General features: G+C 43.0%; 2 protein-coding genes across 2 annotated transcripts in view; both read left to right on the top strand.

Annotated features, from left to right (window-relative positions):
- Positions 1–12062, top strand: part of SAMD12 (sterile alpha motif domain containing 12) — a 414016-nt gene that overhangs the window by 274316 nt on the left and 127638 nt on the right. The window lies entirely within an intron of this gene.
- The window catches only part of LOC112397151 (zinc finger C2HC domain-containing protein 1A-like), a 31980-nt gene continuing 20754 nt past the window's right edge, over positions 837–12062 (top strand). The window contains 2 exon segments of the mRNA XM_024741279.1: positions 837–975; positions 7440–7551. Coding sequence (XP_024597047.1) covers positions 837–975; positions 7440–7551 — 251 coding nt within the window.

The following is a 12062-nucleotide window of genomic DNA, read 5'->3' as shown; positions in this document are numbered from 1 at the left end:
AATATATATATATATATATATATATATATATATATATATATGAAAAATTGGGTTCTGAGGGCAGGAGGGCTGCAGGGAGCAATGGAAATGTCTACGTGAAGTGCTTTATCTTCCACAGACCACCTTGCTCAAGGTGACAAGAGCGTAAGATCAGGGATTGGTCAGCTCCTCCTTCCTTATCTATAAAAGCAGGTCCCATTCATCTTTGACATTCTGTGAGCCTAGGAGGAAGATAGCTCTGCTCTTGTATTGTTTATTTGGAGTGTGTATTTTTGTTGCTTGTAACATATTAGAAAGTATATGGATTCCATGGCAGTCCAACCTGTGGGGCAAAAGAAACATGTAATTCTTTGTGGAGGCCTGTGCCTTTCTCGTCTGGTACTTCTTGCTTTTAGTAAATAGTTGTGGAGTAAATGAATGAACAAGTGAACGTGTGTTAGTCACCAAGGCTACAAAGACAAATGAGATGTGGTCCCTGCCCTTGAGGAGCTCACAGTCTATCAAACACGGGCAGCAAATTAAATACTGGTTATGCCTCCTGGGTAGCACATTCTTTTTATCAGAAACATCATTTCGTCTGTGTGGAGCCGCTGTTCACACCCATAACGCGATGGAACGACAGGCTTCAGGGAAACATGCTTCAGAGGAGCCCAGGATAGGGCAGGGGGCTGCAAACCACCCACCCTGAAGAGGCGCCCTCCCCGTGCTCAGGTCTTAACCTTGGCATGAAGAGGGGAAGGGGAGGAACGTCCCATCAGAGCTGTGGAAGGCCGGGCACAGCTACTCAGAAGCCCCTCAGGGACCCATCAGAAAAGCAGGAACAGAACCACTGACGCATGGTTCCATCAGCCTCAGCTTGCGTGGACTGCAGAGACGGCTGCAAGGCCGCGCCATGGCCGCCACCCCTCAAAGCTGCAGCCAGAGCTGAAAGGTTTCAGGGCAAACACCAGAGTTCTGGTTTACTTTTTAAGAGAGGTGAGGAAGTCCCTGATTTTCATCAGCCTGGCCCCTATGGGCTTTGAGGAATTATCTTTTTTTCCCACCCCAAGTAAGTTCGGCAAAGTGTCCGTTTGTGCTTTTTTTTTTTTTTTTTTTTCCTTTTTCTTTCTTCATAATTGAGGACTTTGGGGAAGTAAGAGAGGGGAGGTGAACACTTTTGTTTCATCTTAAAGATAAGTGGCTTCTGGTTCTTTATTCAACTGGAGAGATTGAGTATCAGTGTCAGTATATTGATACAATCAACATTGTACAGAGTGTTGATTACCATGCTTTGGGGTTTTGAAAGATTTCTTTTTGTTTGTGTTAAATAACAAGACCACAAGGATGTCAGGAAATTGCTGGGGAGCCATGTGGTGGGGGGGTGGGGGGGCGGTCTGGTCAGTTTCCAAGCAGCAGAGCTGTGTTCTAACCGGGGAGGCCGAGCCCCACAGGTGGAAATGACTTTCTGTTCGTCAGGTAGAACTTGGTAAAATACCTAACCAGTAGTTAACTTTCTGTGTGCGATAGACTCTGAGCTCCTTCAAGTAGAAATCCCATAAGGAAAGGTAAAAGCAATAACAATGCAACCCAACTTCTCTCCCGTTACTCACAATTTAAGAATGTAGTGTCTTAATGCTTTGAGGAGAAAATGTCATCTTTATCAAGGGTCATTGTCTTTTTTAAAGAGTAGCTTTTTCATCATCCCTTCGTTGGGATCCAAAGTAAACATAAACTCACTGTCTTGGTAATAAGGTACAACTATAAAAAATAAAGATTTTTTTTAAATTAAATAGCAGCTACAGAAACTGTTGCTAGTAAGTGGTGTTGCTAGCAAGTGGCTTGTGATTACTAATCACTGCCTATGCACCTCATCCAATTCTGGCTGAAGAGATCCACTTTCAAAGGGGGAAGAACTTTATATATATTCCTGAAAGCAGAGCCTTCTTGCTAGTTTTGTTTCTATTCTTTTAAGTTTTGCCACCTCCCTATAATCTGTAAATTAGTTTTGCACTGCTCTTAACTGTGATGAGTGTTTCTGGTGTTATCCACTATCCCTGGTGATTTCATTTAAATCTAGAATCTCATGGCCCACGATTCCTGTCTTTAGATGGGCATTGTGTTCTTAAGTGAATAAAAAGTTTTATCGCTTAATCTTCAGGAGGTGACTAGAAGGTGAAATAAGGTTAAAGAAAGCATGTCAAGGTAGCATGCTTGGTCTCCCTGCCTCTAACAGGGTCTGAAATCACTCAATACCTTGGGACTCAAAGCATGGAAGAGACACTGGTGTGTAAAAGCAGAACTGGCATGTGACATGGATTACTGGTCCCAAGCCAGCGATTACTAGGGACCCGCTTGGTTGCATAGTCTTGTCCCTTAGTCCAGAGAGCTGAACTCTCAAATGAGGACTACATGGATAAAATTCCTGAAGCGTAAGGTTCCTTCTTCTTCCATTCGTGAAGACTGTTCTATGACCATAAACATAACAGACCCAAAAAGAACTTTGAAAGATTGCATTGCCCACGCTCATGACTTCAGGAAAAAACGATGCACAACCTACCCATACAAGATAACTGTGTGTCCGTTGTTAAGCCTTCAAGAAAATGATGGTAGCCAGCTTTCTTTGCTAACTTATCCTGATGCTTAATTACTTTCCCCAGAAGGAAAATCCATACAAATTGTGAACTTTTTTATTCTAGTTCTGTGAAAAATGCCATTGGTAGTATGGTGGGGATTGCACTGAATCTGTAGGTTGCTTTGGGTACTATAGTCATTTTCACAATGTTGATTCTTCCAGTCCAAGAACATGGTATATCTCTCCATCTGTTTGTATCGTCTTTATCTTCTTTCATCAGTGTCTTATAGTTTTCTGCATACAGGTCTCTTGTCTCCTTAGGTAGGTTTATTCCTAGATATTTTATTCCTTTTGTTGCAATGGTAAATGGGAGTGTTTCCTTAATTTCTCTTTCAGATTTTTCATCATTAGTGTATAGGAATGCAAGAGATTTCTGAGCATTAGTTTTGTATCCTGCAACTTTACCAAATTCATTGATTAGCTCTAGTAGTTTTCTGGTAGCATCTTTAGGATTCTTTATGTATAGTATCTTGTCATCTGGAAACAGTGACAGTTTTACTTCTTCTTTTCTGATTTGGATTCCTTTTATTTCTTTTTCTTCTCTGATTTCTGGGGCTAAAAATTCCAAAACTAAGTTGAATAATAATGGTGAGAGTGGACAACCTTGTCTTGTTCCTGATCTTAGTGGAAATGCTTTCAGTTTTTCACCATTGAGAATGATGTTGGCTGTGGGTTTGTCATATATGGCCTTTATTATGTTGAGGTAAGTTCCCTCTATGCCTACCGTCTGGAGGATTTTTATAATAAATCGGTGTTGAATTTTGTCGAAAGCTTTGTCTGCATCTATTGAGATGATCATATGGTTTTTCTCCCTCGATTTGTTAATATGGTGTATCACATTGATTGATTTGCATATATTGAAGAATTCTTGCATTCCTGGGATAAACCCCGCTTGATCATGGTGTATGATCCTTTTAATGTGCTGTTGGATTCTGTTTGCTAGTATTTTGTTGAGGAATTTTGCATCTATGTTCATCAGTGATACTGGCCTGTAGTTTTCTTTTTTTGTGACATCCTTGTCTAGTTTTGGTATCAGGGTGATGGTGGCCTCGTAGAATGAGTTTGGGAGTGTTCCTCCCTCTGCTGTATTTTGGAAGAGTTTGAGAAGGATAGGTGATAGCTCTTCTCTAAATGTTTGATAGAATTCACCTGTGAAGTCATCTGGTCCTGGGCTTTTGTTTGTTGGAAGATTTTTAATCACAGTATCAATTTCAGTGCTTGTGGTTGGTCTGTTTATATTTTCTGTTTCTTCCTGGTTCAGTCTTGGAAAGTTTTGCTTTTCTAAGAATGTGTCCATTTCTTCCAGGTTGTCCATTTTATTGGCATACAGGTGCTTGTAGTAATCTCTCATGCTGCTGCATTCTTAGTGTTCTCTGCCTCAGTGCAGAGGACAATGTCAAATGTCTAATCATTCCCTAGGGGAGTAGTTAGTGTGATGTAACTTGAAGACTTGACACAAACTTTAAAGAGAAACGTGCTTGCCCCCTTCAGAACAGCCAGATAAACTAAGAAATCAGGTAGTGTATCGCATTTTGTGTTCGTTTACTAGGGCTGCAGTAACAAAGTGCCCCAAACTGGATAGCTTAGAACAGCAGAAATCACCACATGGAAGCATTAGGGAAGGGCCTGTTCTAGGCTTCTCTCTTACCTTCTCGTAGTTTCTTGTATGGCAGGATAACTCTAGTCTTCACATGCCTTTCTTTCTCTGCCCAGTCTTCCCCTTTCATAAGGACTGGATAAGGGTACCATGCTACTCCAGTTTGACCTCGTCTTACATCATTCCATCGATGCCACCAAATCAGGCCTCACACTCTGACTTGACGAGGATTACGACTTCGATATGTGAATCTAGGGGAGACACATTTCAGCCCCTAATACGCTAAGTTGTGGGACAGTTCGTAGTTCCTGAAAATCTTTTGCCAGGTACTATTTGATGTTATATTTGGGACCAAGGACAAAGTAATTTGTGGCCAGCCCCTCAGATATTGACGAAAGACAATTCCTTGGAAAACCAACCTCAAACCCCTGGGTATTAGGAGAGTATGGAAACGTGTCACAGTAGAGAGTCACATGGGCAAATGGAAGGGGAGGGAAAGCCTGGATGCAGGTGGACGAGACAGCCACAGAGGCTGTAGCTGAGCCACATCAAGAATGTCACACAAGGGACTTCCCTCGTGGTTAAGACTTCGCCTTCCAACGCAGGGGGTGTGGGTTCGATCCCTGGTCAGGGAGCTAAGATCCCACATGCCTCGGGGCCAAAACACCAAAACATTAAACAGAAGCAATATTGTAACAAATTCAATAAAAACTTAAAAAGAAAGAAATAAAGGGTCACACGATAGGTAAAGCGTCTTTGAGATAGTGAATGGGGGGAATGTACACTCTTCTTAGATCCAGGAAGTCTCTCTTCCTCTAGCCAAGGCTGTGCCTTTACCAGGCCTAGGAAGCTTCTGGCCCTACAACTGTGGCATGTGATGCAAAGGCCTTCAACAGTCCCCAGGAGAAAATAACTGTAAAAAATATATAGCCTTGAAACTGGCCTCCATAGGAATAAAGTTAATTGAGATTCTCAACACCACATTTTTTCGTTAGTTGGAACTAGCTGAGAAAATTTTAGAATAATTTTCAAATATCAGAATAGTGTTGAAGAGCAACATTTTGTCATTTTCAAAGCAAGGGAGGATCAAGGGGAAGCTTGAATTATGGGATGTGTGATTCAGATTAGATATGAGAAGAACTTCCTGATAGTAAGAGCCATCTATTAAAAAAAATAAAGAAACTGTGATATCTTCCTCACCTATCTTAGACACAAAGGCGGGCACCTCTCTGTTGTAAAATGAGCACAGTCATTCCTGAATATCAAAGAGCTGGGCTTTATCTTGCCATCATTTTGTATGCACCAAAGAGTTACCGTGCGCATAACTTATGCAGGTGCGGAGCTGAGATCTAAGGTCCCAGGGATGACAGACACAGGCTCCATCCTCAAAGAGCTCACCCACTTGTGCCACTTACCCAATATCTAGTTGAATAAAAACATAAATGAAGATGTAGAAACAGATAAGTTCTCATGCAATGACATAATACTAAGAGCTGCCCCAGTACTGTGTTTATATGTCTAACTGTGGGCAAAGTCATTCAAGAGTGCTTTGCCGAACAGTTGGCATTTGGGCAACATCTAGAAAGGTGACTGTTGTTTTGCGGGGTGATCATGAAGGGATGGGACACACACGTACAAGACGCGCAGTGATGGGCTATTTGGACGCTGAGTACACTGTGACTGGAGTAGAGGTGACCTAGTGGAGACTGAGGGGACCAGTGATCAGAGAGGAGGTGAGAGGAAGGCGAAATGCATAAACCCCAATTCTTCAGAGGGTCTCTTGGGGTCCTGGTGACTCTAACACTTTGTAAGTGAGGTCCTACTGTATTCAATACTCTCCTGACCCAGCCTGAAAATAAGACACTCTTTTGTGTCCTTTGTTTGTAAATTTGTAAAACAAAAGGATTATTGCTTGATCATATTGTAAAAGATAGGGCTGGGTGAGGAATTTCTTCAACTTGGGAATATTCAGCATCAGGTCTTTGCGAACATCCCCTCTCTTTCAGTGGAGACCCACTTGGGATCATGATACAGAAAACTGAACAAGCCTGGTGCCAGCTTCCTTCCGGAGAGTGGTGGGACTTTGGGTAGGAGGTAGAGGAGAAGGAAGTACAAAGTAGCTAAGCTCTTCAATGAGGGTGGAGCCGGCCACAGAGCACAGCAGCCGTGCCGTTGAACTCTTGCCAGCTTATTTTGTTGCATAAAAATCTCATCTGTGCTCCTCCAGGAGAGAGTGGCCCTGTGGAGCTCAGAAGCTCAGAGAACAAGGTTTGCCAGACGCTGCCTCTTAGACCCTAAAATTGTTGCCTAACCGGACTCGGCTTCATCCACCAGTCTCCCGACACTGGGTTGTGGTGAAGGAAGGTACAGCATGTATTTACCACGCAAGGAGATCGGGCAGTTAATGCTCAAAAGACCCAAAGTCCCACTGGCTTTCAGACAAGGGTTTTTAAAGGCAACATTAGGTGGGCTTCCCTGGTGGTGCAGTGGTTGGGGTCCGCCTGCCGATGCAGGGGACACGGGTTCGTGCCCCGGTCCAGGAGGATCCCACGTGCCACGGAGCGGCTGGGCCCGTGAGCCATGGCCGCTGAGCCTGCACGTCCGGAGCCTGTGCTCCGCAGCGGGAGAGGCCACAGCAGTTAGAGGCCCGCTGCCCCTGGCCGTTTTTCTGATTGGTTGGTGGTGAGCTAACAGGGTGATGTTTCAGGAATGCCGGTCATTCCAACCAGCCTGGGGTCTTTGTGCTCGTGGTCAGCATGTGGTCACCACCCTCCACCTGGCTGAGGGGTGGGTGTCTTAGTTTTTGTAGAACAACTCAGAGATATGCATCGGATTGGTATCTTTATCCCTTCAGGAGGAACTAGGAGGCCTGTGATTCTGTTGTTCTGATCATTAACCGCTTGAGTCCGTTCTTTGGAACGCAAGAGAATGCCAAACCAGAAGCGTGGGAAAGGGAGGGGCTTGTACCCAGGAAGCCCCCAACAGGGTCCTGCTCGGTTTCAGTCCCCCTTTTCTTTAATGCTCCTCAGTCCTGAGGGGAACAGGGACAGGACGAGAAAAGGAATAAAGTTTCAGACGGAGGGCACTCAGTTTTAGGGGGACTGGGTTTCAGGATCTCTCCCACAGAGAAGACAGGTGTGAGCAGGGGAAGAGGGGGCTGGGGGCTGAAGGGAAGCAGCTCAGAGAAGCTCTCCACGCAGCAGTGTCTGTTGAGCACTTTCTGCTTTTTAGGCACCGTGCTAAGGCGGGAAGGCAAACACCACACTTCCCTGGCAGCAGGCATCCACGTGGTGAGACAGACATTTCCTCAGCACATGACTCTAAAGCAGTCACAATACACGAGGTAAACAAGGGGATAGGCAGAGGGGCCGTGGACCCTTAGGAGTGGCCCTTCATTTTCCCCTAATGTGGCAAAGCAGTCCAGGCATGGCAGCAGGATTCAAGAAATGACTTGCTCTGTGTGGCTGGAATTTGAGGTTTGTGGTGGGGCGATTACGAGAGCTGAAGCTGGAGGGCAGATCAGTGTGGTGCGAAGGGGCTGAACGGTCACCGGTGACCCACAGCTGAGGAGCCAAGGTCCCACACCTTCTGCACGCGCACACAAGCACCACCCAAGGGTGCTTTCCTACCGTTGCAGTGGTTATGTTGAGAAAACCAGGGAAGAGCACGATGGTAAAGAGTAATTAGTGTTGTGACTACATAAATGAACACACCACCTGTGCATCCTGTTTGGGGAAATGAGTCAGATTAGTGAAACGAGTCACACAATCACAGCAAATGCCAATCTCAGCCATGGCAGCTAGGCTGGTCATTTCTAGTGTTAATGAGGGCCTCCGTGATCAGCGTTCATTCAGATGAATGAAGAGGAATTTTCAGTGTATGTTTTATTTTTAATCACATAGATGTAATTGCTGCCAGAAAATTTTTTTTTAATTTAGTCAAAAATTTTAAAGTTAAAGTTACTCTAAAAACACCGTGCGCCATGTTAACCTTTTGGCGCATATACTTTCAGACTTTCATAAATATGTATGATTATAAAAGCCGATTGTTTTGTTCTGTTCTCTTAACTTCCATCTGACTTCAATTTTGGGGGTCCCTTTTGTTCCTCCTTTTTTCCTTTTTGAAATGGATGTGCCTAGTTTTGCTCTACGTTATGAGTATATCGTTGATTCCTTCCCCCCTCTGCATCCTACTCCAGGAATTTGGAAGGTATGGTACTTGTTTAAAGTTCTTCTGATCATTACTATCAAATTTTTAAATAATATTGACACATGTTTAAAACCTATGTTCTAAACCTCTGTTTCTCAAATTATTGATGTCAAGAATGAAACAATATCTACTGACTCACCCCACGTACAGATGAAAAGTGCCCACGCTTTCCTTCCTTCAGCTCCGGATACACACCAGCCCTTGCCCCCAGTTTTTGTTATTCTACTTTAGGTTTTTGTCTCAGTCTGCAATAGTTAAATTGGTTTTTTTTTTTTTGGTTTTGTTTTTATTTTTGGCTGCATTGGGTCTTGTTGCTGCGCGCGGGTTTTCCCTAGTTGCGGCGAGCCGGGGCTACTCTTTGTTGCAGTGCACGGGCTTCTCATTGCGGTGGCTTCTCTTGTTCCGGAGCACGGGCTCTACGCGCATGGGCTCACTAGTTGTGGCGCACGGGCTTAGTTGCTCCGTGGCATGTGGGATCTTCCCGGACCAGGGCTCGAACATGTGTCCCCCGCATTGGCAGGCAGATTCTTAACTACTGCACCACCAGGGAAGTCCCTGCAATCGTTAAATTGTTGATTGTCACATAATCGGACCTCTTGTTTCAAGAATGAGATAGCGTTTACATTCTCCTTAGAAACAACGCTATTTAACAATGTTTGCATTCCTCAACGCCCATATTGTTGATTCATCTCAGTTACCGTACAGAGCACATCAGCATTCTAAAGCCCTTTCCCAGCTGAAAATGTCTTCTCCTTGCCTTCATTTATTACTGATGATAGAATTTGGGAAGCCTAGCGTAACCATTCTCCCTGAAAACCACATAGACAAATTAGACTGATATATTTTTTTCTTTTATACAGTATCTATTTCTTTTTCCTGGATTTGGGAAGGTTTCTTTCTTTAGACTTGATATTCAGTGGATCTAACTATTTATCAGTTTTCACAAAGTCCACAGTAAAACTTTAGTGATTTTTTTTCTCTCATTTCAGAGAGATTTTTCTTCAGTATCCACTTTTTTGGTTTGCATTTATCCATTTTATTATCCTTTTTCTAGCTTATCGTTTTTTAGTTTTATTGAGAAACAATTGACATACATCACTATATAAGTTTAAGGCATACAGCATGATGGTTTGATGTACATATATTGTAAATGATTTCCACGATTGGTTCAGCAACCATCCCCCTTCTCATATAGATACAATAAAAAGAAAGAAGAAAAGAATAAAAAAGTTCTCCTTGTGGTGAGAATGCTTAGGATTTACTCTCTTAACTTTCCTGTATATCACACAGCAGTGTTAGCTATAATCATCATTTGTACATGGCATCCCTAGTACTTATTTATCTTATAACTGCAAGTTTGCACCTTTTGACCACCTTCCTCCAATCCCCCACCCCCTTTCCCCCCTCTGCCTCTGGTGACCACAATTCTGATCTCTTTCTCTGTTTTGTGTGTGTGTGTGTGGGGGGGTGATTCTACATATAAGTAGGGTCATTGAGTATTTGTCTTTCTCTGTATGACTACTTCACTTCACATAATGTCTTCAAGATCCATCTCTTATTGCAAATGTTAGGATTTCCTCGCTTTTTATGCCTGAATAATATTCCATTGTTTATATATACCACAACTTCTTTATCCCTTCGTCCATCGAAGGATACTTAGGTCATTTCCATGTCTTGGCTTTTGTAAATGATGCTACTATGAACATGCAGGTGTAGATATCTTTTCCAGTTAGTGTTTTTGTTACCTTTGAGTATTTTCCCAGAAGTGGAATTGCTGGATCATATGGTAGTTTTATTTTTAATTTTTTGAGGATCCTTTATACTGTTTTCCACATAGCAACGGTCTCAATTTACAGCCCCCCCCCCATTATTTACAAGGATTCCCATTTCTTCATATCCACACCAATATTTGTTCTCTCTTGTCTTTTTGATGGTGGCCGTTCTAACAGGTGTGAGGCGGTATCTCATTGTGGTTTTCATTTGCGTTTCCCTAATGACTAGTGATGCTGAGCAGCTTCCCATGTACCTTTTAGCCTTTCATATGTCTTCCTTGGCGAAATGTCTTTTCAGATCCCTGGCCCATTTTTAACTTGGGTTATTTGCTTTTTTTCTTACTGAGTAGTATGAGTTCTTTATGTTTTGGCTGTTAACCCGTATCAGATACATGGTTTACAAATATTTTTTCCCATTCTGTAGACTGTATTTTTCACTCTGTTTAGGGCAATTTACGTTTTTGAAATTGGGTCTCTTGCAATGGTTCCGATTCCTTCCTCATTTACTCCCGTTATGCATATGCTACATATACTGTGTCCATGATTCCAGTCCATCTTTTTCTCTTTAGTCATTTTCACTTACTTTTTTTCTTTCTATGAATTCTGGGTGAGTGTCTCAAGTTTGCACTCACCTTAATAGTTTCTAAAGCAGATTGATTTTCTGAATCACTTCAGGGAATTTTAGAAGTACAGATTTCTTAGCTTCACCCAAGGCCCACTGAATCAAGATCTCCTATATTTAACCCTAGGAATATATATTTTAAGTATCCGCTTCCCCCACCACCACCATATTTCTATGATCGTCTAGGTTTGGAACCACTGTCCTATTTCACTAGTCTAATTCCATTTAATTCAGGAACAATTCTCGTCTTCACTGCTTTTTAGCAGTTTGAAATTCTGCAATGGAATTATCTGCTTCCTTGTATTCTTTTCATAAAATCCCTTTTTATTTCCGTTTGTTGCCTCATGACCTCTCTTTTTAGCAAGTTTGTATTTTGAGTAATTACCTTGAGAATACAAAGTACTTACTCTCTTAAACTTTTTTCTTTCTCTTATGGCAAATTTTTCCAAAGTCTACTATTTTCTCATATGTTTATTTCCTTGGGTTTATATTATATTTATAGTCTGTGGTGTAGAACCTTTTCTTTTCTTTTTTTTTTTTTTTTTTTTTTTTTGTTTGTGGCACCCGGGCCTCTCCCTGTTGTGGCCTCTCCCGTTGCGGAGCACAGGCTCCGGACGCGCAGGCCCAGCGGCCATGGCTCACGGGCCCAGCCGCTCTGCAGCATGTGGGATCTTCCCGGACCAGGGCACGAACCCGTGTCCCCTGCATCGGCAGGCGGACTGTCAACCACTGCACCACCAGGGAAGCCCGAACCTTTTCTTTTAATTCCTTGTTGGGAGCCTATTTGATAACTTACTCTTCGTTGGTGTCTTGGGTGACTTCTCTGCATTCCCAGGCACTCTTAATTTGAGGGCTGCGTGATATGCATTTACATAATAAGTTTTGTCATTCGGTAGCCTCAGGAGAATGGAGAGTAGCCAATTTCTTGAGTAGACACAGCAGGAGAGCTTCGCCTTACTCAGCATCTCCTACATGCTGAGGACTCTCAGCATGTAGACTCAGCCTGGGGACTCTTGCATCAAGATCCATCTCTCCGTATCTCGGGTACACTTCACCGTACCCACTATTCTGTGTACCTCATGTGGCTACATCTCGTATTTCACATGAATTGTCTATCCCTGTGAGCTGGACAGAATTTACATGAGTTGGAGCAGTATCCTGTCTAGTTCCAGAATGTTCGTCCTATTTCTTAATGAATGACCACGTTGGTGACAGTTTGGTCAGAGAACATCCCCACCTCACAGGAGTTCT

This window comes from Neophocaena asiaeorientalis, unplaced genomic scaffold (assembly GCF_003031525.2).
Source record: "Neophocaena asiaeorientalis asiaeorientalis breed wild unplaced genomic scaffold, Neophocaena_asiaeorientalis_V1.1 scaffold177, whole genome shotgun sequence".
Taxonomy (NCBI): domain Eukaryota; kingdom Metazoa; phylum Chordata; class Mammalia; order Artiodactyla; family Phocoenidae; genus Neophocaena; species Neophocaena asiaeorientalis.
The sequence above is the reverse complement of the archived record's forward strand: the minus strand, read 5'-3'. Positions and strand labels throughout refer to the sequence as shown.